The 25,055-nt window shown below is 46.6% G+C and overlaps 1 protein-coding gene and 1 long non-coding RNA gene across 2 annotated transcripts in view; one reads left to right on the top strand and one right to left on the bottom strand.

The window, feature by feature from the left end:
- The window catches only part of CBLC (Cbl proto-oncogene C), a 29,780-nt gene extending 5,037 nt beyond the window's left edge, over nt 1-24,743 (bottom strand). The window contains exons 1-9 of the mRNA XM_083627444.1: nt 24,713-24,743; nt 23,955-24,495; nt 19,846-19,992; nt 14,780-14,936; nt 10,255-10,376; nt 6,420-6,557; nt 5,383-5,470; nt 4,548-4,679; nt 14-199 (exon numbers count right to left, since the gene is read on the bottom strand). Coding sequence (XP_083483570.1) covers nt 14-199; nt 4,548-4,679; nt 5,383-5,470; nt 6,420-6,557; nt 10,255-10,376; nt 14,780-14,936; nt 19,846-19,992; nt 23,955-24,289 — 1,305 coding nt within the window. The 5' untranslated portion in view covers nt 24,290-24,495; nt 24,713-24,743. The remainder of the gene's footprint in view (nt 1-13; nt 200-4,547; nt 4,680-5,382; nt 5,471-6,419; nt 6,558-10,254; nt 10,377-14,779; nt 14,937-19,845; nt 19,993-23,954; nt 24,496-24,712) is intronic.
- LOC310769233 lies at nt 11,208-13,745 on the top strand. The gene is made up of 2 exons (XR_014551555.1): nt 11,208-11,538; nt 12,987-13,745. It is a non-coding gene; the product is annotated as an uncharacterized lncRNA (long non-coding RNA).
- Nucleotides 24,744-25,055: the final 312 nt, after the last annotated feature.

Below are 25,055 nucleotides of genomic sequence, written 5' to 3'. Positions count from 1 at the left end.
TTGCTCTACCAACCTCTCTCTCCTGGCGCATCATGGCCAGTTCCTGAAGCACCACCTCCACGTCTTCCAAATCCCCCTCGTCCCCCTCGTCCTCCAGGCTGGCACTGCTGTCTTCTTTGTAGCTGAAGGTGTCAATGAGGATGTCTTCGTGGCCCCAGATCTCCCGGCGACAGAAGGGGCAGGTATGAGCTTCGGAGAGCTAGGGGGCAGAGAAGGCTGAGTTAGAGTTTGCCAGGCTGGGGTCAAGGGCGGCTGTGTTCCCAAAAGGGGAGCTTGGAGGTGGAATCCTGCCCAGGTTGCTGTCAAAGGCGAATCTACATAATTTGCACACAGACCTCCCATGAAACAGGCCCTTTTCTGAATTTTGCAGCCAAGTAACATGTACCAAAAATGCTGGGATAATGTGCATTTTTTAAATTGCATGTATTAGTGAAAAGAATGATGGAATTATAGGGTTGCGGAGTTGGAAGGGAGCTTAATAATAATAATAATAATAATTTTTATTTATACCCTGCCCATGTGGCTGAGTTTCCCCAGCCACTCTGGGTGGCTCCCAACAGAATTAATGATAATAATAATAAAAAGGCGATAAAACATCAGACATTAAAACTTCCTTAAACAGGGCTGCCTTCAGTTGTCTTCTAAAAGTCAGATAGTTGTTGACATCTGATGGGGGGGGTGTTCCACAGGGCAGGCGCCACCACCAAGAAGGCCCTCTGCCTGGTCTCCTGCAACCTCACTTCTCGCAGTGAGGAAACTGCCAGATAGCCCTCGGAGCTGGACCTCAGAGTCCAGGATGAATAATGGAGGTGGAGACGCTCCTTCAGGTATACTGGGCCGAGGCCGTTTAGGGCTTTAAAGGTCAGCACCAACACTTTGAATTGTGCTCGGAAACGTACTGGGCCATCTAGCAAGAATCATAGCTAATGTCCCAAAAATTCCACATTATATTAAGAAAAGCTGCATTGTGAAAATGTGCATATTACGTAGAATTGCATACAAGCAAATTTGGAGAACTTCATATAAAACGCTGGTGGATTTTCATGAGTTTTTTGTTTTAAATAAAGCAGTCATGAATTGGTATGGAAATGTGGGGAACAGGATGTAAGGCTGTAAAATTGAGAAACAGAGAGGAACCGATTCGGGCAGATTTGCCCTACCTTTGCCCAAGGAGGGGGGTGGTAACGGTGGCAGGAGAGAGCGCAGCAGCTGATGTGCTTTTGCAACACATGTGAACAGCGTTAAGAACTGGGAACTTCAACAAAGTGTTGCTGCATGGAGTCCTGCTGTCCCGGATTCTAATCTCTCCATTCCATTCCCTTGGGTTGTAATTCCTCCACTGTCATGTTAGCATTCCCTGGCTGCTGAGGCTACAGAGAGCCAGCATGGTGTAGTGGTTAGAGTTTCGGACTAGGACCTGGGAGGGACCAGGGTTCAAATCCCCACTTGGGCATGAAGCTCACTGGGTGACCACTGCCTATCTCAGCCCAGCCTACCTCGCAAGGTTGTTGTGGGAATCAGATGAGGAGCGGGCCCTCAATAATAATAATTTTATTAGTTATACCCCGCCCATCTGGCTGGGTTCCCCTTGAGCTCCTTGGAAAAAGAGGTGGGGAAATATATGCAATAAATAAACAGTAAATACTGAGTAAATACCTTGCTAACAAAGGCCCTTATAGATAAAGCTATGGTTTTCCCAGTAGTGATGTATGGAAGTGAGAGCTGGACCATAAAGAAGGCTGATCGCCAAAGAATTGATGCTTTTGAATTATGGTGCTGGGGGAGACTCTTGAGAGTCCCATGGACTGCGAGAAGATCAAACCTCTCCATTCTGAAGGAAATCAGCCCTGAGTGCTCACTGGAAGGACAGATCCTGAAGCTGAGGCTCCAAGACTTTGGCCACCTCATGAGAAGAGAAGACTCCCTGGAAAAGACCCTGATGTTGGGAAAGATAGAGGGCACAAGGAGAAGGGGACGACAGAGGACGAGATGGTGGGACAGTGTTCTCGAAGCTACCAGCATGAGTTTGACCAAACTGTGGGAGGCAGTGGAAGACAAGAGTGCCTGGCGTGCTCTGGTTCATGGGGTCATGAAGAGTCGGACACGACTAAACGACTAAACAACAACAAAATACTGAGGACACTCAGTCTTCACTGGGTTGAGTTTTTTTTTAGTGTTTTCTCTCCTTTATGGTGTTTGTGGTTTGCGCTCTCTTTTATCACCTCTTGTGAGGCTAGGAGGCAGCGACATGCCCAAATCAGGCACCTAAGGTTTGTGGCTGTGTGGGAATTTGAACTACGCCGTCCCTCGTTTAAATCTGACTCCCTGACTGTAAGAGACACACGGTCTCCAAGTTTGTTAAAATATGATGGGCCGGAGAATTGGTTTATGCTGCCGAACGATAAGGAGCAGCTTATCTCCGAAATGTGCTGAGGAGAATTAAGAGAGCGAGAGAGATCCTAATGAACTGGCTCATGCAAATGGGCCATTAAGCCTGATGGAACTGATAAATCCAGATGCCTGGCGGATGAACTTGTCAACTCCCTGTGTTGCCGTCTCCAGTCTCAAACGATTTTCTTAATGATTTATGGAAGCTTGACGAGCGGTCCGGGGGTTAGATTACAATCTCAGGGCCGTATTTCAAAATGGAGATACGTAGATAGAGATATAAAACGAAGAAGACGCATTTAGAAATAGCAAACCAGGGATAGAGAACCTGAAGCTCTGCAGACGATGGTGGACTACAGATCCCATCATCCCTGACCAGTGACCATGCTGGCTGGGGCTGATGGGAGTCGGAGTTTGGCCACAACTGGAGATCAGCAAGTTCCCCATCCTTGTACAGTGGTACCTTGGTTCTCAAACAACTTGGAATCCAAACACTGCAAACCCAGAAGTAAGTGTTCCGGTTCGCAAACCTTTTTCGGAGGCCGAACGTGCTCAGTTTTGAGTGTTACACTTCCGATTTGAGTGTTACACTGAGGTCTGTGTTTCTGTAATTTATTTTGCATTTTTGTTCTTGTGGCTCTTTTTTTGTGACTGTGTAGAACACAGTTCAGCTACTGATTGACGGATTGTGTGACTGCAGTACATTTTTTATTGCTTTCATTTTAGGGATCAATGGTCTCGTTAGAGAGTAAAATTCATGTTAAATTGCTGTTTTAGGGGTCATTTTTAAAAGTCTGGAACGGATTAATCCATTTTGCATTACTTTCTATGGGAAAGTGCACCTTGGTTTTGGAACGCTTTGGTTTTGGAACGGACTTCCGGAATGGATTAAGTTTGAGAACCAAGGTACCACTGTACTGACTGGATGAACACTTAAGCAAGATGGAATCAGTATTATGGGCTGGTTGGAAGCAGAGGAATGGAGGGAGGAACCAGCTGGGGATGGGACAGTTCATTTTGTGGAGCACATCAAGGAAAACAACAAGGGGCTCAGCCACACCGTCCAGTCTTTTGCCACTTCAAAAGGCATGGCTTCCTCCAAAGAATCCTGGGAACTTTAGTTTGCTTGTCACAGAACGACCTTGCCCGCTGACCGGTTTAACAGCCGGTCCCTCCTCCCAGGGAACTCTGGGAACTGTAGTTCTGGGAGGGGAATGGAGGCCTCCTAACTACTCTCAACACAATTCCCGTAGTGATATATTTTTAAGGTTTGTTAAGGGTGCTGAGAAGGGACGCGGGTGGCGCTGTGGGTTAAACCACAGAGCCTAGGACTTGCCGATCAGAAGGTTGGCGGTTCGAATCCCCACGACGGGGTGAGCTCCTGTTGCTGGGTCCCTGCTCCTGCCAACCTAGCAGTTCAAAAGCATGTCAAAGTGCAAGTGGATAAATAGGTACCACTCCGGCGGGAAGGTAAACGGCGTTTCCGTGCACTGCTCTGGTTCGCCAGAAGCGGCTTAGTCATGCTGGCCACATGACCCAGAAGCTGTACGCCGGCTCGCTCGGCCAGTAAAGCGAGATGAGCACCGCAACCCCAGAGTCGGCCGCGACTGGACCTAATGGTCAGGGGTCCCTTTACCTTAAGGGTGCTAATAGGAGGCCCCTATTCGCCTGTTGTTGTTGTTTTTTAGTCATTTAGTTGTGTCCGACTCTCTGTGACCCCCTGGACCAGAGCACGCCAGGCACTTCTGTCTTCCACTGCCTCCCGCAGTTTGGTCAAACTCATGTTAGTAGCTTCAAGAACACTGTCATATTCGCCTACAGAACTAAAATTCCCAGAGTCCCCTGGGGAGAGGGACCGACTGTTAAACCACTCTGAGGAACTGTAGTTTCAGGAAGGGGAATAAGGGTCTCCAAACAACCCTCAACACCTTTTACAAACTACAGCTTCCAAGATTCTACAGAGGGAAGCTATGACTCTTAAAAGTGGCATAATGCTTACCGTGGAATGGCATTAAGAGTGGCTGAGGGTCAAGGAAACGGTGAGGAGACAGTAAGGTGTTAGTTCACGAGAGAAGCAGCTGCTTGCATAAGGCAGCGAGGCCCAGCCAGGCAGGGCGAAGGGGCAGGGGCCTGGGAAAGGTCAGGGGTCGGGCCCTCACCTGCCATGTGTTGAGGCAGCCCCGGCAGAGGAGATGGCCACAAGGCTGGATGCGGACATCCTTATCGTTCTCAGCGCAGATCTTGCAGAGCTGGAAGGTGGAGCCCACCTGGCAGTAGAGTTCAAACTGCTCCTGTGGGAAAAGAAGAAAGGGGCATGGGATGGTGACTTGAGAGAACGAGAGGCAGCGTGGCTTAATGGTTGGAGCGCTGCACTCGGAGACCCATGTTCCAATCCTCACTGAACCCTGAAGCTCAGGTTGCTGCCTCTCAGCCTAACATACCTCACAGGGTTGCTCGGAGGATACATTTGGGAGAGGGGAAAGCTCTGTTTTCCACCAAAGGTCTGGCGAAACGCAACGGTTTTAACCTGCCATTTTAAATGGCAAAAACAAAGAGGAATCAAGTGGTGCCAGGTGGATTTCTCCAGGCAGTGGTAGGCCACAAACAAGGTGTCAGTACCCAAAAGTCCCCCTATCCTGGGTGGATCTAAACACAGGAAACCCGCCCCCTGCTATAAATAAGTGAGAAATTAGACAATTTAACAAAAGATTTAAAAAATCTCTATGGAAAATCACATTTTTAAAATTTCCTGCTCTCTGGCGCCATCTGGTGTTGAATGTTGATAGCACATTCAAATTGCTGTTTCTTTACTAATGCAGCTGAGTCCCCAGGTAGCACCCACCTAGAAGCTGCAGATATGGGGGCTGGAAACCAGGCATTTGATGAAGGTGGGCATGCATGAGTTTTTTATCCTGTTGTCCCTATACTCGGAGCACTTAATTTTAAAGTCTTAGCAACCTGCTCAGGTTGGGGGGAAAGCACAAGAAGACTTACTTGCGAGACCTGGATTCGGTTTTGGGATGACACCTCCGTCAACTCGGCCAGATCCGGATTTGCATTCTTCCCGTCAGCATACAGATAGCTGCAGAAGGGGGATGGGATAGAAATTCAATCCAGGTCTTGCCTGAAGCCGAATTTAACAAATTCCCTTTCCAAAAAAACACCATGTGAACCGAAACACAAAAATGTGTGCAGTTATCTGAATTTTGCTCTGCAGCTTACTCACCGAAGCATGTTTGCAAATTTGCATATATGGGGGGGGGAGTTTGCATAAAAATGAATACACTTTGAGCTTCTTGGACGAAAGGTGGTATAGAAATATAAAGAAATAATATAAATTGGACTAATGCAATGCGCTCTATGTGGGGCTACCTCTGAAGGTGACCCGGGAACTACAACTAATCCAGAATGCAGCAGCTAGACTGGTGATTGGGAGCGGCCGCCGAGACCATATAACACCGGTCTTGAAAGACCTACACTGGCTCCCAGTACATTTCCAAGCACAATTCAAAGTGTTGGTGCTGACCTTTAAAGCCCTAAATGGCCTCAAAGGCCCAGTATACCTGAAGGAGCGTCTCCACCTCCATAATTCTGCCTGGACACTGAGGTCCAGCGCCAAGGGCCTTCTGGCGGTTCCCTTGCTACGAGAAGCCAAGTTACAGGGAACCAGGCAGAGGGCCTTCTCGGTGGTGGCGCCCGCCCTGTGGAACACCCTCCCACCAGATGTCAAAGAGAAAAACAACTACCAGACTTTTAGAAGACATCTGAAGGCAGCCCTGTTTAGGGAAGCTTTTAATGTTTAATAGATTATTATATTTTAATATTCTGTTGAAAGCCGCTCAGAGTGGCTGGGGAAACCCAGCCAGATGGGCGGGGTATAAATAAACAAATTATTATTATTATTATTATTATTATTATTATTATTATTATTATCATCATCATTATTATTAGTATTGTTATATTAGTAACAATAATAGAACACCCGCAATTCCGGCCCCACCACATCCCCACCGCCAATCCCCATCACCTACAAGCCCTCCTTGCGTCCGTCAATCAGCGCCTGGAAGAGGGGTTTGTTCTGTGGGATGGTTTGCAAGATGCTCCCGTCTTCCGTCACGTAGCCGATGGCCCACTGGCCCAGCCGGGTGCAGCTCAGGCGGAAAATATAGCTGAGATGGAGAGAGATCCAGCGAGAGGTCAATAGCAGGGCAATACAGCAGTTAAGAACTGGCGGCACAAACGGAATGGCGGTTCTCAGACTGGGGTGGAAGAGACCTGGAAGGTTGGTAGGTTGGGGAGTTTCACAAAGGGAGGTGATACAGAAGTATTTTTAGCTGGGAGCATTTAAGCAGAAGCTGGTGGCGGCGGCGGCGTTGGCTGGCATCTGCTAAGGGTCCTCAGGAACTCCCTGATACCAAGTCAGAGCCTTTGTCCACCTAGCTCAGTGCTGCCCAAACTGTGCGGCAGAAGCTCTGCAGGACTTCTCTGGGGGAAAAGGAGCATGGCTCAGTGGTTAGGGCAACTGCCTTGCAGGCAGAGGGCCCCTGAGTTCAATCCTTGGCAGCTTCTCCAGGTAGCTGGTAACCTGGGTAATATCAAGGTTAGATTACTGCAATGCGTTATACGTAGGGCTGCCTCTGAAGATGGTTTGGAAACTTCAGCTAGTGCAGAATTCAGCGGCCAGGTTGCTCGCCGGAGCAAGATGGTTTCAGCATATGACACCGATCCTGGTCTGACTGCACTGGCTGCCAATTAGTTTCCGGGCCCAATTCAAAGTGCTGGTTTTGACCTATGAAGCCTTAAACGGCTCAGGACAGCAATATCTCAAGGACCACCTCTTTCCATATGAAACTACCCGGACCCTGGGATCATCTTCCGAGGCCCTTCTTCATGTGCCACCTCCTCGAGAGGTCCGGAGGGTGGCAACATGAGAACGGGGCCTTTTCTGCAGTGGCTCCCTGTCTGTGGAGTGCTCTCCCCAGGGAAGTTCGCCTGGCACCTTCATTTTATACCTTTAGGTGCCAGGCAAAAACGTTCCTTTTTAACCAGGCCTTTGGCTGATCTGATTGACATCCTATGCCCTTTTAAAATGTGGGTTTTTTTTGGGGGGGGGTTGTTTTTATTTTGATTATATGCAAAACATCCACTGCCAGTCAGTGTATACAATGCTAGATGGACCAATGTTCCAATTTGATTTAAGGAAATTTTCCTGTGTTCCAAGTAGTAGTCTACCTGGAGCTGCCACGAATTGAACCTGGGACTTTTGACATGCAAAGAAGGTGCTCTAACCACTGAGCAGCAAGGTCCTTGCTTGGGGTTGGACAGCCACACCTCCTCCTCCTCCCTTTACTCGCTGAAGGTGCCTCGGCTGTCAAGGGATTCCAGAGCAAGGCAGGATTTTAGATTTGGGCAATTAGAGTACGTTGTTGTTTTTGTTGTTGTTTAGTCGTTTAGTTGTGTCCGACTCATCGTAACCCCCTGGACCAGAGCACGCCAGGCACTCCTGTCTTCCACTGCCTCCCAGAGTTTGGTCAAACTCATGCTGGTAGCTTCGAGAACACTGTCCAGCCATCTCGTCGTCTGCCGCCCCCTTCTCCTTGTGCCCTCCATCTTTCCCAACATCAGGGTCTTTTCCAGGGAGTCTTCTCTTCTCATGAGGCGGCCAAAGTATTGGAGCCTCAGCTTCAGGATCTGTCCTTCCAGTGAGCACTCAGGGCTGATTTCCTTCAGAAGGGAGAGGTTTGATCTTCTTGCAGTCCATGGGACTCTTGAGAGTCTCCTCCAGCACCATAATTCAAAAGCATCAATTCTTTGGCAATCAGCCTTCTTTATGGTCCAGCTCTCACTTCCATACATCACTACTGGGAAAATTGTCCATCTTGGGTGCCCTGCTCGGCATAGTTCATAGCTTCTCTGAGTTATTCAAGCCCCTTCGCCACGGCAAGGCAGTAATCCATGAAGGGGTAGAGCACATTAGATTTGGGCAATTAGAGCACATTTGGGCAATCTGTCGCCCCAATGCAATTAATCCACCACCACCAGTCCCCAAACCCCCAAAACAACACTGGACTTTGGAGGTTAGGAAAGCAATGAGAAAAATGCAGGATGAATGAACGATCAGCAGGAAATGGTGTAAATATCTCACAAATTGTGTAAATATCCCACAAAGAGCCCAGGAATGCACATGATGTGGAGTTCTTCAAACCTTAAGTTGCGTTTTCCTCGAAGTTCCATTGTATGTGACAGAACTTGCTCAGGATTATCTCGAACCCCAAACCTCTTGTGTTTTCCAGTGTTCCTGAACGGTTAGCTTGCATCTCCTCTCCAGGGTGACCCTAGGAGCCCGTCCTCAATGGCCGACTCATCCATAGCTGTCAACTTACAGAGTTGAAAGTAAGGGACCAGCAGCCTCAAAAATAAGGGATCAGCAGCCAAATTAAGGGATTTTCAGAGCACAGGTATGTTCAACTTCTGAGCCCCTCCGAGCCAAAGGCAAAAAGCCCAGCCAGCAGCCAAACGAAGCCTCAAGCGGTGGTTCCTATAGCGCAGCAACCCAGCAAAGGGGATGCAGCAAGGAAAACAACCGTCACCTCTCCGCTGGGAAGCGCTGAGCAAAGGCGAGTCCCCAGGAAACGCGGCCAATTTGACTGGCATAAGGCATGCAAGCTCCACCCCCCCAGTCGTTCTTAGACTCCTTATTGGGTGAGCAACGCAGCCAAGCAACACAGTTGGAGCCTCCCTCCTCCCTGGCTGGCAGGGAGGGAGGGAGAGGAGCTGCTTCCTTTGAAACCCGGGAAATTTAAGGGACATCATCAATAAGGGACAGCAGCGGGGCACAGTGCTGGGATAAGGGAGTTTCCCGCCAAATAAGGGACGGTTGACAGCTATGGACTCATCTCCTTTCACTCAGATTGGTTCCAATGAGCACAAAGGGTGAGAGGACTTCTTAGTGGCTGGAAATCTCCCCATTCATTCTGGCTGGGCGCCTCCAGGAAGCTAGAGGCAGGGACCCCACTGCAGAAATAGAAAGGGGACTTTGGCCCTCCCGTGACCCCAGACCACTACACCTTGGCCCACCAGCGTATCAGGAATGAATGCTGAAATATGTTGAAATATACATTTAAAAAAAAACCAGAAGCATTTTTACTTGGTATTATAGGCCAGGACATTAATAGGCAAGATGTTAAATTGTTTTTATATGCAACAACTGCAGCAAGAGTATTGTTAGCCCAGAAATGGAAACAAGAAGAAATTCCGACGAAAGAAGAATGGCAGACGATATTAATGGACTATGCAGAATTGGACAAAATGACAGGAAGTTTTCGAAACCTGCAGGACCAGAGATTTACAGAAGATTGGAAGAAGTATATGAATTATTTGAAGAGCAACTGTAATCAACAAATTACGCTAGTAGGACTACGAGAAGTTTTGTAAGGAGAAATATACGAAGTGTTACAGAGTAGAAAAAGATAGAGATATTGGTTATGAGTTGGAAATGTAATAGGGAAGATAAGAAATGCACACTGAGAGATTAGATTGGAAAATATTCAGACAGGATTGATGGAAGTAAAAATTCGAATAATATGTAAAAGTATGTTTAATTACTGTTGAAAATGATATGTTAAAAAAACCTAATTAAAATTATACATAAAAAAGGAATGAATGTGGGAAAGACGCTCCTTATTGTCTAACTGCCCCATAAACAAATCGGAACAAAGGCTTGAGAAAGAACGGAGCTGGTCTAACCGCTGCGTACACTTTGTGCAAGCGAACCAGAATAAAAACTGGAGGGTCCCTGAGAAAACCAGTTCTTAAGTGATGCAAGGAGGCCTGATTATGTAGAACCACTCAAGGCAGCCATCTTACCTGCCGGGCTTGTTGGTGTAAGCCTGCAGGCGTGCCTTCACTTCGTCGTAGGTGAGGAAAGCCATGTACCCCGGGTGCGTGACAGCGAGGTACGTCCAGTTCTTGAGCAATGTCGGCCAAGGCTGCAGGGGAGGGAGCAGAGAGAGGCATCAGCAAGCGGCCGGGAGCCGTTATAAATGTAAGAGAAGGGGGCAGAGAACCTGTTTCAGCCTGAGGGCCAAATCCCCTACTGGATAAACCTTCCAGGGGCCGCATGCCGGTGGTGGGTGGGGCCATGGGCAAAGTAGGCAGAGCAACAGATGCAAATTTCCCCTTCTGGAGTAGGCTTACATCTACACACACATAGTCCTCCATCCGGGTATTATTAAGGGGGCATTTCCAGGCAGGCTGAAATATACTTGGAGTCGGGAGTGGATTTCCCCAGAATGTCTGCTTTATATACCATATTTACACAATGGGCCCCACGTGATTGGCTAATTCCAGGATTCTCCTGTAGGCCAATCAGATCGTGGATTCACTTCCACCTGGAGCGGGATTGGGTGGCTCCTGTGGACGAATCAGACTGCTGCATTCTGGAGCCTATTGTTCTAGGACCAATCAGGCTGCTGCATTCTGAATCCTCTTGTTTGGGGACTAATCAGACTGTTGCATTCTGAATCCTATTGTTCTAGTACCAATCAGACTGCTGCATTTTGCATCCTATTCAACTCAGTACATAACACAGGCAAAAGCACTCAAAGAGGATGCAAAGCAGGGAGTGTGACTATGGAGGAGGTGCAGCCCGGAAAGAGCCCTGGGGCCAGAGAAAGAGGTCCGGAAGGCCACATTCCCTACCTCTGATATAAGAAAAGTCCTCCTATATCAGACCAAAGGTCTATCTAGTCCAGGGTTTCTCCAGCTGTTTTGGGACTACAACTCACATCTTACGGGACTGCCTCTCCTGGTATGCCCCGCGGAGGACCTTAAGGTCCACAAATGACAACACCTTGGAGGTCCCAAGTCGCAAGGTGATTAGATTGGTCTCAACTAGGGCCAGGGCCTTTTCAGTACTGGCCCTGACTTGGCGGAACGCTCTGTCACAAGAGACTAGGGCCCTGTGGGACTTGACATCTTTCCGCAGGGCCTGCAAGACAGAGCTGTTCCACCTGGCCTTTGGTTTGCACTCAGTCTGACCCTTATGTTTCCCTCCCCTTATGGTTTTGATCTATGGGCTACTTTTAAAATGAGGCTGCGTTTTAAATTGCATTTTAACCTGTATTTTAAATTGGTTTTTTCCCCCCTATTGTGTTTTTACTGTAATTTTACTGGTGTTAGCTGCCCTGGCCGGGGAGAGCGGGGTATAAATAAAATTTATTATTATTATTATTATTATTATTATTATTATTATCCCTAGGACAATATTTCACTCAGTCCTGACACACATAATGATTTGCAGTACATTGCCAGGTCAAAAATTATGAAACCGATATCACTTCAAATCAGTATTGGGCAATATATTGATATATCACCCAGCCTAAACTGCCATCGAGGGTTATAGTCTGGCACCTGCTACACCTCTGCCCACTGACAAGGGCTCTACGAAATGACATGAGGAACCGAAAGCTGCAATAGCCTGACCACACAGCCCTAATAATGACTTTATTATTTGTAAGCCGCCCATCTGGCTGGGTTAGCCCAGCCGCTCTGGACAGCTTCCAACAAAATATAAAAACACAGTAAGACATACACCAAACATTAAAAACTTCCCGATACAGGGCTGCCTTAAGATGTCTTATAAAAGTTATGTACCGGTAGTTATTTATCTCCTTGACATCTGAAGGAAGTGTGTTCCACAGGGCGGGTGCCACTACCAAGAAGGCCCCCTGCCTGGTTTCCTGTTAACTTCACTACTCACAGGGAGGGAACCGCCAGAAGGCCCTCGGAGCTAGACCTCAGTTAACAACAACTTGTGCCACATTCACACCATCCATTTAAAGCGCCATGATAACACTTTAACTGTCATGGCTTCCCCCAAAGAATTCTGGGAGCTGTGGCTTATTAAGTGTGCTGAAAGTTGTTAGGGGAAAAAAACCTATTCTCCTCCCAGAAGTACAATTCCCAGAGTTCCTTTGGAAGTGGGTTTGACTGTTAAAATACTCTGGGAATTATAGCTCTGTGAGGGGAATATGGGGGTCTCCTCACAGGTCTCGGCACCTTTAACATGGGGCTTGAGCCTTGCCATCTCAGAATGTAGGATAAGTTGGAGTTCTTGTTATTAAATATACCAAGAAAAAAGCACACCAAGAACTCAGGCCAATGTAAATGTCAATAGTGGGAGTGGTCACAAATCAATAGTCAATAGTAACAAAACTCTAATTATCCCTAATTCTGTAACGAAGGATTGTGTTATACATATCTTTATGAGTTGAGTTTGTAATCTCTGTTAGAGTTTGCAACCTCTATTTGAGTTTGTAATCCTTGTCAGAATACATACTTTTGAATGGATTACCGTATTTTTTGCTCTATAAGACTCACTTTTTCCCTCCTAAAAAGTAAGGGGAAATGTGTGTGCGTCTTATGGAGCAAATGCAGGCTGCGCAGCTATCACAGAAGCCAGAAGAGCGAGAGGGATTTCTGCTTTCACTGTGCAGCGATCCCTCTTGCTATTCTGGCTTCTGAGATTCAGAATATTTTTTTTCTTGTTTTCCTCCTCCAAAAACTAGGTGTGTCTTATGGTCTGGTGCGTCTTATAGAGCGAAAAATACGGTATTTTCTGTTACCATTGACTATTGATTTGTGAGTAGGGACCACTCCCACTATTGAAACTTACATTGGCCTGAGTTCTTGGAGTGCTTTTTTCTTGCCATCTCAGAATGTAGGACGCAGTATTTGGAAGACAGGGCAAAGTGACTTGCAGGAAGCTTTCGGCGAGAGCTTTGCAAATGGGTCAGAGGGCTGCCGGCTCCACCTGACAAACAACCGGCTGCCTCCTTCACGACATCCGTCCCCCCCCCCTTCCTCCACACCCCTCCATGGAAGATCTTTGTCTTGTGTGCACCGTTTGCGTTTTTCACGCCTCTTGCAAGGAGAGCAGCTGACCACAGGCCAGGATGTGGCTGATGTACGTCCATCGCTCACTCAAGGCTGCCATACGTGGGTGGTGATAGCAGAGGGGGGTCAGCAGAGGTGGGCGTGGAGCCAAAGTTTCCATCTCTTGGCTTGGTTTAATTTCGCAAAGGTGCAGGGAGGAAGTGCGTTCTGGGGTTTTTTAAAGCAAAAACACCTCCCCTCACTGAACATATAAAGGCCACAGGCAACACAACAGAATGCGTGTGCCATATTCCCTCTAATAGCAAACTTGGGGTGGGGGGGTTGCATGACAACTGGAAATGGAGATAAAATAGGACCACCAAGAGCATTTTTCCTAAAATTAGCCCTGCCGTTCCTCTGATTCATATGATCAGCCCTCATTTTCTGTGTTTGCACCCTCTAAATTCCCATTCTGCGTTTTTTTTAAAAAAATATACCATTATATTATTGTCTTCTTGGTTTTATGTTGTATTTTTGTTTTAAAGATTTTTTTTGTTTCACTATTGTACACCATTTGGAGTTTTGTTTTTTTAAATGCTAAGCAGTTTATAAATGCTTTAAAATAAAACAAATACATTTCAGTGCCCAAGTATTCCGACGTTGCTTATTTTGAATGTGAGGAGTCAAAGGAGAGCAAAATGTTTCATTTTCAGTGTTAAACTTCCTCCCCACTGTCCAGGGAGGGATAACAGATATCGATGTTAAGAGTGTTTGTTTTTATTTCATAGGCTTTCTATTATATCAAAAGCCTGGAATGTATTACTGCTGTCCACGCCCTCCACACCCAATTCTTTGTCCCTGCTTCGATATTTTGCAAAATGACCTGCACCTGAGAGTGGATGCCAGGCCAAGACCGGCCCATAGAAGGAAGAAGCCACAGCCAAAGAAGATAAAGAAGATCGGTAAAATAATCTAGTGAACTATGCAGGACATATTAGACAATATGAAACCCAAAAGGACATTGGCTTTTCCTTTCTTTTTTTTAAACAAAGGAAATGTTTAAAGCATAACCTTGTGAGCTTTGTGTATAGGTTTATACATTATTTGAACTTTTAAAAGTCACTTGTAATAAGATGAATAAGGTTAAAAATTAGATTATTAAGAATATAAGATTTTAAGGACGTGCATGACTAAGAGTAAAATAATGGAACCAGGAGGGGGAGTGGAGGGTAGTCAATTAAGATTTATGGCTGAAATTTTTAATAGTGAATATTATTATTGTTTTTATTTTTGGAAAATTAATAAAATGTTATAAAGAAAGATATTTCGCAAAATGATGATTCCGTTTTGTGTTTGATTTTGTATTTTGAAACAGTAAATCAATATAAAATAAACAGATTTCCGTTTTCCCTCCCCAAGTATTCCGATTTTGCTCCTTTTGAAGGTGAAGAGGGCAAGACATTTCGTTTTCAGGGTTAAAACCAACTCCAAGGTCCCACCAACTCCCCAGGTGTACCTGAAAGAGGCGGGTGAAAATGTCAAACTCGAATACGGAGATGTGCCCATTGCAGGTGAGGTCGATGGTGGATCTCAGGGCTAAGGCCATTGGGCCGGGATCCACAGGGTGGACCCGATTGAGTCCTTCCCGAAATTCAGACCAGGATACGAGGCTCCTGCAGAGAAACGAAAGGGTGAAAATTAATGAATGTTAGAATGATGTTGGATAGAAATTAAGTGGTTTCCAGCTGTAATGCTTTAAGAATATGGAAGAAGGGCAAATAGGTAAAAAAAAAAATAACTAAAATGGTGTTGGATTGGAAATAAGTGGTATTAGTAACAAAGTTAATAAGAATATGCAAAAATGAATTGATAATGGATGAAAATACTGAGTTATAAAATGTTAAGTTATAGAGATAAGATAAATGAAAGAGGGTAAGGATTTGCTGATTTGATTATTTAAATGGGAATACAAGAAGGGGAGGTGTGAGGAAGTCAAAGAAACAAGCAAATGAGTTTTAAATTATGAAAAAGAATTGTTTTTAATTTTTTGTATCTTTGTTTGTGTGTGTTTACTCTTATTTTTTTTCTTGTTTTTTTATTATGTGTTTTTGTATATGTTTTTTGTAAAATCTTAATAAATATTTCTTAAAAAAAAAAAAGAGAAACGAAAGGGTGAGGCCAAATTCAGAGTAAGGAGGGTCACTGGCCAATTGGAACATGCCCAGACGAGGGCAACCAGAGATAGCAAGAGAATGAATGAAACGCCAATCATTCGAAGTACTACGAGGTCACTTTCGCTAGACATGGCTTCCCGCAAAGAATTCTGGGAGCCACGGACTGTGGAGGGAGTTACAATCCCCAGAGTGGTTTAGCATTCAATCTCTCCTCACAAGGAAACTCTGGGAACTGTAGGTCTGTGAGGGGAACAGGGGTTCTCCTAAAACAGCGGTTCTCAACCTGTGGGTCCCCAGATGTTGTTGGACTACAACTCCCATCATCCCTGAGCTCTGGCCTTGCCAGCTAGGGATGATGGGAGTTGTAGCCAAACAACACCTGGGGACCCACAGGTTGAGAAAGGCTCAAAACTCTCAGAGCCCTTAAGGAACTACAGCTCCCAGGATTCTTTGGGGGAAGCCACCGACTGTTTAAAGTGGTATCGTGGTGCTTTAAATGTGAATATGGCCTGGGGGATAGATAAGGGGAATGAAAATATGGTTTCAGCAACTAAGGAGGATGAATTAGGGACCCTCTAAACAGGGGCGGATTTAGATGAAGAGAGGCTCTAGGCTACTCCACTTGTGAGGCCTCTCCCCCACCCTCACAACTAGAAGAAAATGAAAAAGCATTATAAACAAAATTGAATGATGCCAAGGATGGGTATTTTAAATTCTGCAATTCACAATTTCTCCCCTAAAGGACGTCAGAAAACGTCATCAAAATTTGTTTACGAACTTGCACAAGAACTCAATAACAGGTCTGATTTCTGAAGGGCTTTGCCGACCTTGTGAAAATGACTCAGCACACGGATTTATATCTTTAAGATTCTGCCCCATAGGGCCCAACAAAAAAAATTCAGGTTGGGCACTAGAGTTTCAAACCGGGACCCACTGGCTGGCTCCGAGTCTCAAAGTTGCTGGGCCTGGGTTGCCCTGCCCTCGCATGAAGTCTTGGGTTTGCAATTTTGGGAGAGGGGAGACTGCCCGCTGGGGGGTGGTCAGGCTGGGGAGGCCCCCTAGATTTAGAGGCCCTAGGCTTCAGCCTACTTAGCCTATACATAAATCCAGCACTGCTCCAGACGGCTCGGTTGTTTGGTTTGTTTGCAGATATATTCTGCAATATGGCATTGACCTAATCATAGTACATTATTGGATAGTTTTATACTGGACTGCGCACACATTCGGCCTTGTCAGTTGTTCTGTGATGCTTTCTTGTATTAGTGCTGCTTGGACAGGCACTCTTGCACTGTAGCGCAAGAAAACCTGGAGATATATAACATACACATACTGGAACATTGGTAGTATAACTTTTCCTCTATTTATTTCTTGCATTTCTATTCCACTTTTTTCTCCAACATACAGGTGGCGCATATGGTTCTCCCTCTTCTCACTGGCCACAGTGATCCATGCGACGGTCATCTCCAGGCTTGACTACTGTAATTCGCTCTACGCGGGGCTGCCCTTGAAGCTGACCCGGAAACTCCAGCGAGTGCAGAATGCTGCAGCGAGGCTCCTCACGGGGTCCCTGCCATGGGAGCATATTCACCCAGTGCTTTTCAAACTGCACTGGCTCCTAGTGGAGTACAGGGTCAGATTTAAGGTGCTGCTTTTGACCTTTAAAGCCCTTCACGGCCTAGGACCCTCGTACCTGCGGGACCGCCTCTCCCGGTATGCCCCACGGAGAGCCTCAAGGTCCATAAATAGCAACACCCTAGTGGTCCCAGGCCCTAAGGAAGTTAGATTAGCCTCAACCAGAGCCAGGGCCTTTTCAACTCTGGCTCTGGCCTGGTGGAACGCTCTGCCTCATGAGACCAGGGCCCTGCAGGATCTGATTTCTTTCCGCAGGGCCTGTAAGACAGAGTTGTTCCGCCTGGCCTTTGGCTTGGAGCCAATTTGATTCCCTCCCTCTCTTTCTTTTTTCCTTTCCTTCTCCTCCTGTGATGAGGCTACATTTTAATATTTTAATGTTTCAATATTTTAATGTTGTATTTTAATTTTGTTTTTAAGTTGTAATCATTCAACTTGTTTTTATTTTTGCTTGTAAGCCGCTCTGAGCCCGGCCTTGGCTGGGGAGGGCGGGGTATAAATAAAAATTATTATCATTATTATTATTATTATTATTATTATTATTATTATTATTATTATTTAATCCCCACAACGACCCTGTGAAGTAGGCTAGGCTAAGAGGCAGTGGCTGCCTCAAGGTCACCCAGTGAGATCCAGGGGTTGGACTAGATGATCCTCAGGGTCCCTTCCAACGCTGCAATTCTATGATTCTACAACCGAGTGGAGAGTCAAACCCTGGCCTCTCAGGTCGTAGTCCAAGCTTCCTCAACCTCGGCCCTCCAGATGTTTTTGGACTACAACTCCCATGATCCCTAGCTAGCAGGACCAGTGGTCAGGGATGATGGGAATTGTAGTCTCAAAACTTCAGGCGGTCAGGGGTTGAGGAAGCCTGTCCTAGTCTGACTCTCTCCAGGGTTTCCCAAACTTAGGTCTCCAGCTGTTTTTTTGGACAACAATTCCCATCAACCCTGGCCACTGATCCTGCTAGCTAGGGATCATGGGAGTTGTAGTCCAAAAACAGGTGAAGACCTGAGTTTGGCAAATCCTGTGCTATTAACCTCTACAACACAAGATTTCAGCAGGCAGTTTCGGGACTTGCGCCAATTGAAGCAAAAGCAGAACATCCGCCCCAAAACTTTTGCAGGCACGAATGGGATCGAAAGCAGGATTGTGTATGAACCCTGTACCCCCTGCTAGCATCCTGAGTCACATATGACCCCCCCCCCCAAATACCATTGTGAATGCACAATAAACAGGGCAACAGGAGTCTGTGTCGCGTTCAGGGCCGGATTTAGGTTTGGTGAGGCCCTCAGCTACTGAAGGTAACAGGGCCCTTTATATGTCCAGCTGTCCTTTGTCAATAACAAACTGCCGCTGTTTTTTGTGTTGAATATGTGCTATATGGTCATTTATGGACCTAATAGGTATCTAAAGCCATTTGCACATCACAAAATATGTATTTTATCAGAGTCATTGTTGAACTAAAATACAATTAAGAAGTATATTCATAGGTAAAGGTAAAGGACCCCTGACCATTAGGTCCAGTCGCGAACGACTCTGGGGTTGTGGCGCTCATCTCACTTTACTGGCTGAGGGAGCCGACGTTTGTCCGCAGACAGTTTTTCCAGGTCATGTGACCAGCATGACTAAGCCGCTTCTGGCAAAACCAGAGCAGTGCACGGAAATGCCATTTACCTTCCCGCCGGAGCGGCACCTATTTATCGACTAGCACTTTGACATGCTTTCGAACTGCTAGGTTGGCAGGAGCTGGGACTGAGCAATGGGAGCTCACCCCGTCATGGGGATTCGAACCGCCAACCTTCTGATCGGCAAGTCCCAGGCTCTGTGGTTTAACCCACAGCGCCACCCGCGTCCCAGTATATTAATAGTGAAATAATAGTCTATTAATAGTGAAATAGTTATTAAGCTCTAACTTAAAATGACTTTTATTCATAACAAACGTAATAATGTAAACTCATTGGCATTTGGCAATAACAAAAGTTCCTTTAGAAACACAATTTACAAAGACTTACAATCTAGTCTCCAGAAACTTGCTATAACATGTAATAATAATAGGTGTAATATATGATGCAAACTACTAATAATTATAAATAGCAGAACGTAGGCACCCTATATATAGAAATGAGCAAACCAGTGATATTTTAGGGATGAGGCAAGCAGGCGGGACCCATGACTTACATCCTAGGAGCCTACGCAACACAAAAATGTTGCTGTATGTAGGTTTTATTTTATTTTTTTATCTTCTATTTTGGAAATGTACATCCAGGTTTTTTCCCCTTTAATTTTTTTGGGCCCCCCCCAAGAGAGTGGGGCCCTAAGCTATAGCTTGTTTAGCTTATACGGGTGGCGCTGTGGGTTAAACCACAGAGCCTAGGACTTGCTGATCAGAAGGTTGGCAGTTCGAATCCCCGTGACGAGGTGAGCTCCTGTTGTTTGGTTCCCTGCTCCTGCCAACCTAGCAGTTTGAAAGCATGTCAAAGTGCAAGTAGATAAATAGGTACCACTCCAGCGGGAAAGTAAACGGGGTTTCTGTGCGCTGCTCTGGTTCGCCAGAAGTGGCTTCATCATGCTGGCCACGTGACCTGGAAGCTGTACACCGGCTCCCTCGGCCAGTAAAGCGAGATGAGCCCCGCAACCCCAGAGTTGGCCACAACTGGACATAATGGTTGGGGGTCCCTTTACCTTTTTAAATCTGGCACGGGTGTGTTGAAGTAGAAAGAGTAGGATGTTTGGGTGTGCTGTTGTACCAAGCCCGAGCGACCTGCAGGGAGGGTCCTACCTTGAACCCCACGTCTCCCTCCAGAAGGTCTGGGCCTCGGGCTTGCTGAGCTGGTAGGTGCTGCCGCGGTCTTGCCCATCGGGGAACAAAGCCTGCAGTTCGGCCAACATGTGGCTAAAGATCAGGGACAGCTTGGTGAGATTCCTCCTGCAGCAAGAGAAGGCGAAGTGGATAAGGCCAACCAGCCAGTCAATCAATCACACACAACTGGCCTTAGCTGTAGGCACAAATGATAATCATTTACCAGCGGTGCCCGGGGAGGCAATTTTTACAAGCACACACAACACAACGAAGAATCGGCACAGTGGGTGTGAAATATAAAGCCATTTCCTGCTTCTCACAATACAGCGGTACCTCTGGTTAAGAACTTAATTCGTTCTGGAGGTCCGTTCTAAACCTGAAACTGTTCTTAACCTGAGGTACCACTTTCGCTAATGGGGCCTCCTGCTGCCGCCACACGATTTCTGTTCTCACCTTAAGCAAAGTTCTTAATCCAAGGTACTATTTCTAGGTTAGCGGAGTCTGTAACCTGAAGCGTCTGTAACCAGAGGTACCACTGTAATTTCTCAGTCGATATTCCTGCATTGCAGGGGGTTGGACTAGATGACCCTCGGGGTCCCTTCTCGCTCTGTAGTCCTATTATTCCAATTGCCCCCAATTGATTCATAGTCTTGAAAGCTGTTCAGAAATACGCCTTTCATAAAAACCACGCCGTGCAGTAATCAGCCGCATCTTGCTAATAATAGAATTCAACAGCACGGGCTTTGAATGGATTTCCCTTCAGGTTTCATGACAGCAAAGCTTCACCGGTTGGATTTCGAACTGTGCCTCTGTCAAAGCCACGACCGGGACAGAAGAAGCAACCTTGCAGTCAGGCATTAGGGCTTGTTTTTTTGCGTGGGACAGGGGGGAAATGTGGAAAATATATGGGTTGTCGTTTAACAACAGCAGAACAGGCAGAAATATGACAGGTGAAGCGCTTTCCTCCTCGATGCCTCTTGGGGCTTGTGCATTAGGTATATGTTGCGGTGGGAAGGGCTGGGTGAGTGGCGTCAGCGGGCTCCAAACAGGGTTGCCAAACAGCCAGAAAAAAAGCCAGGCCTGGCCTGCTCCTGTTCCTTTAACACCAGGCTGCCATGAGGGAATGAGACAAAGGGACATTATCTGCAGATTGCTGTAGATCAAAAGGCTGCAGCTCATGGGTTCAAAAGGCAGCAAGAAACTTTTATTCATAAAGTCCAATTGTGGCCTTATAAAACAGGAGGGGAGAGGCCCTGGTTACTAAGCAACCGGCTGATAAATGAGGAAAGAGCTCACTGAGGCCGCAGGTGGATGGGTGGGGAAAAAATGGCCAACTCTGTTTTCTTTCACCGGCTCCTGTGCTGCTATCAGTCCCGTGATCTGCACACCTTAGCATGAAATAATTCCCTGACGAATTTTGCAGTCAAGTTGTTAAACCAGGCGGAGGCTGTACACTTCTGAAAGCACACTTCCGAAAGGAATCATGGGAACTGTAGCTCACCTCCCTCAAAAAACTACAGTTTCCAGCACCCTTAAGAAACCGCAGTTCCCAGATTCTTTGGTTGTGTGTGTGAAAATTTAAATGTTCGCAGCCCGCCACCACCCCCAATTCACCACCCTAGTTGCCATTTCTGCCAAAGCATCTACATTAAAATTCGCCAGCACCCCTCTTGGAGGGAGGATTTTTAAAAAATGCAGCTCCCCTTTAATGATTGGGTTGAAGATATGTACAAAAACTCACTATGCATGAACAAGTTGCGTGCAAACGTAGGCATGCCATGAACAAATTTAACGATATTTGGATTTCGTTTTTATAAATACCATAAGGTCTGGTTAACTACAATAAGAATTTCCCCTCTTTTTTTTTTTTTTGGTAATGTACACAATATTTGTTGTTGTCCTGCTTTGTTTTCTACATGGGTACTATTTCTTGTTTCTTCTTTTTTGTGTCTTACTTTACCCTGTGCACTCACAATTTTGTACTTTTCTTATTTTTCAGTGAATAAAATAAAATAAAAAAAACACGGCTCCTCCACTCCTTCTTGCATATAAGGCTCGTAGGTCCAAGATTTCCTTCTGTTCTGGCTTCTCAGGATTTACAGGCGCAGTCCAGATTCTCCTGACCTGGTGTTAAAAAATGTCTTCTATGTAGGTACAGAAATGTGCCACCTCTGCTCGCCCCGGTTGCAATGTTTCACAGCCTAAGAGAGCCCCAGGGACTAAATGATATTGATCTACCCCAGCTTTCGAGGTGTACTTGATTTTAAACTAACCACAGCCCTTATTGCAACTTTTAATCCAGGACTTTCACACCGGAGATGCGTGCTTTCAAGGCCCACCCTATTCCCGTGACTGCAATCTGCTTTAAGCATTTTTAATTTTAAACTGCTGTATCCCACCTGGGAGCTGCTGGTGAAGGGAAGGTAATAAATGTAATAATTATTACTAGCAAAAATAATTGCCCGTGTTTTACCATGGCAGAAACTCTGTTTCCCTTAGCAGCTGCCATGCGGCAGGCAGAAATCCAACAGATGCAGCTTTTTCTTGAACTTGTGCTGCTCGGAACAAACTGCCCTGGTCATATTGTTCAGTAGAATACGAGAATTGTACAGTTGGAAGGGGCCAAGAGGGTCATCTAGCCCAACCCCGTGCAATGCAAGAATCTTTCGCCCAATGTGGGGCTCAAATCCACAATCCTGTGATTAAGAGTCACATGCTCTACCTATAGAGCCACAACCAGGTTATTATTTAATAGGGTTTTTGCCACGAAAGAAGCTGGCAATAGTGTTGACAATAAAGATATCTATCTATCTATCTATCTATCTATCTATCTATCTATCTATCTATCTATCTATCATCTATCTATCTATCTATATCTATCTATCTATCTATCTATCTATCTATCTATCTATCTATCATCTATCTATCTACCTTATCCCAGAGCACCAGCAGGGTTGCTAGTTTGTAAAACTCCTTCCGGCCAGAAACCTGGGCTTTAGCCAGGCAGAAACCTAACAGGTGCAGCCTTCCACCAGCATGCTTACAACCTGGGAAGGAAGGGAGGCGAAAAGCATGCCCTTGCACCTAAATCTGGGGGAGCCACTGGGGCGATCTCTAGATGTTGCTGAATGACAGCCGCCGCCATCCCTGACCATTGGGCGTGCTGGCTGGTGCTGATGGGAGCTGCAGTTCAGAAATGCCAGGTTAATCCATATGTGGGGGTGGGGTGGTCTTTAGCTTTGTCAAATTGGAGGGACCCCACAGCACTAACTATTTCCCCAAAATGTGTGCTATTCTGTCAGAAAACAGAAATAATGAACTTTCGCATTTGCAAGCTCACAAGCCGGCTGAAACATAATTGTGCAGTACCATACCCTCCAAGCTTTCTCCGATGAAAACAGGGACATCCTATTCAACAACAACAACATTTATACTCTGCCCATCTGACTGGGTTGCCCCAGCCGCTCTGGGTGGCTTCCGACATATATAAAAACATAACAAAATATTAAAAAACCTTCCCTATACAGGGCTGCCTTCAGATGTCTTCTAAAAGTTGTATATTTACTTATCTCCTTGCCTAGGGGATCACATAACTTCATACCCTCCAAGATTTCTCCGATGAAAATAGGGACGTCCTAAGGGAAAGCGGGGCATTCTGGGATCAAATCAGAAATCGGGACATCTTCTCTAAATCTGGGATTGTCCCTGGAAAATAGGGACACTTGGATAGCCTGCAATATTTGAAAACTTAGCTGATTATTGTTGTTGTTTTAGAGACCCTGCATAATCAGAGGCCCTAAAGCATCACAGAGTTTCGCTTGCTCGCAAATCCAGCACTGGCGACCACCCTTGTCCCAGAAAATGGGGGCAGCCTAGGAAGATGTTGCAGAACCTGGGATAGTTCTGTTGTTGGCAGAGCTTGAGACTCTCAATATCAGGGTCGTGGGCCCCACATTGAGCAAAAAATTCCTGCATTGCAGGGGGTTGGACAAGATGAGGCTTGTGGTCCCTTCCAACGCTACGATTCTATGATTTTACGATTTGCCCTCTTTAACGTGTAAAGATTTAATCCATTTCTTGACATTTACCTGGCAGCCGAGCCCTCCTGGAAGATTTGCTCCTTCTCCCTCTTGAAGAGCCTGGTGGCTTCCTTGATCTTCTCTAGCAGGTTGGCGAGGAAGACCCGAAAGTAGGTTTCTTCCCAGAGCTGGGCCAAACCTGCTCCATAGTGTTCCCGAACAAGCCTGAGGTGTTGGTGCGTCTGGGGCAGCAGGTAGGGCAGGTGAGGGGGGCTGTTGCGGAGGCCCAGGCGAGGCTGCCCCACCAGGTGCTGCAGCTTCGCCAAGCCCTGCAGAGCTTTCTCTAGGGTGCGATGGGCTGAAATCCAGCGAGGCAGCCGGGACGGCCCGGGAAGCGTCTCCATGGCAGTCGAGGGGAGGAAAGGAATCGGAGAAAGGCGAGGCCCAGCCTTTGCCGGAGTTCCCCGGTGCCAGCCTGGGAGCCAGGCTAGCAGGTTTCTGAGAGGGCACTACCTTGCGTCATGCAGAAAAGCAGGGAGGAAGGAGGAAAGGTAGAGAAATAAAGAGAGTCAAAGAGCAGGGCTGAGACGTGGAGGGGAGGAAAAAACCTCTGACAAACCCCTGAAAAGGAAACAACAAACAGCGCCGGAGAGCGAGAGAGGCCTTGACAACACACCACAGGGCTGGCCACAACACATGGGGGAGAGTTTTGCAGCAGGAGTGGACAAGCTGATGCCTGCGTCGAACAGGCTTGTTCGTCTGCCTCAGGGCATTGCACACTCACCCTCAGCACCCCACACACATGCAAAAGTGCTCCGGTTATTCACCTCCTGCCGCCGCTGAATATTTACCGGCTGCATATTGTGCACTGGGTGTGTTGCGCAGGGCGCAGCAGGGGTGTGGCAGCTCTCTCTCCCCCCCCCCCCAGGGCCGCATTCGCTCCCGCGCGAGCTTCCGAGGGCCGCGTGCGTACCCTCCGACATTTCTCCAGTGGAAATAAGGGATGTCCCTGAGAGGAAGCGCAACACGAAAAGTGAATAATTGGAATGGGCCATATTTCAAGAACACCTTAAAAAGTACACGGGTAATGTGAATCTCCTGGCAGACACAGAATGGATCTTGAAAACGGAGAAAACGTATAGCAAAAATTGTATAGAAAAAGGATAGGAA

The sequence above is a fragment of the Podarcis filfolensis genome (assembly GCF_964270895.1).
Source record: "Podarcis filfolensis genome assembly, chromosome: 8".
Classification (NCBI taxonomy): Eukaryota; Metazoa; Chordata; class Lepidosauria; order Squamata; family Lacertidae; genus Podarcis; species Podarcis filfolensis.
The sequence above is the reverse complement of the archived record's forward strand: the minus strand, read 5'-3'. Positions and strand labels throughout refer to the sequence as shown.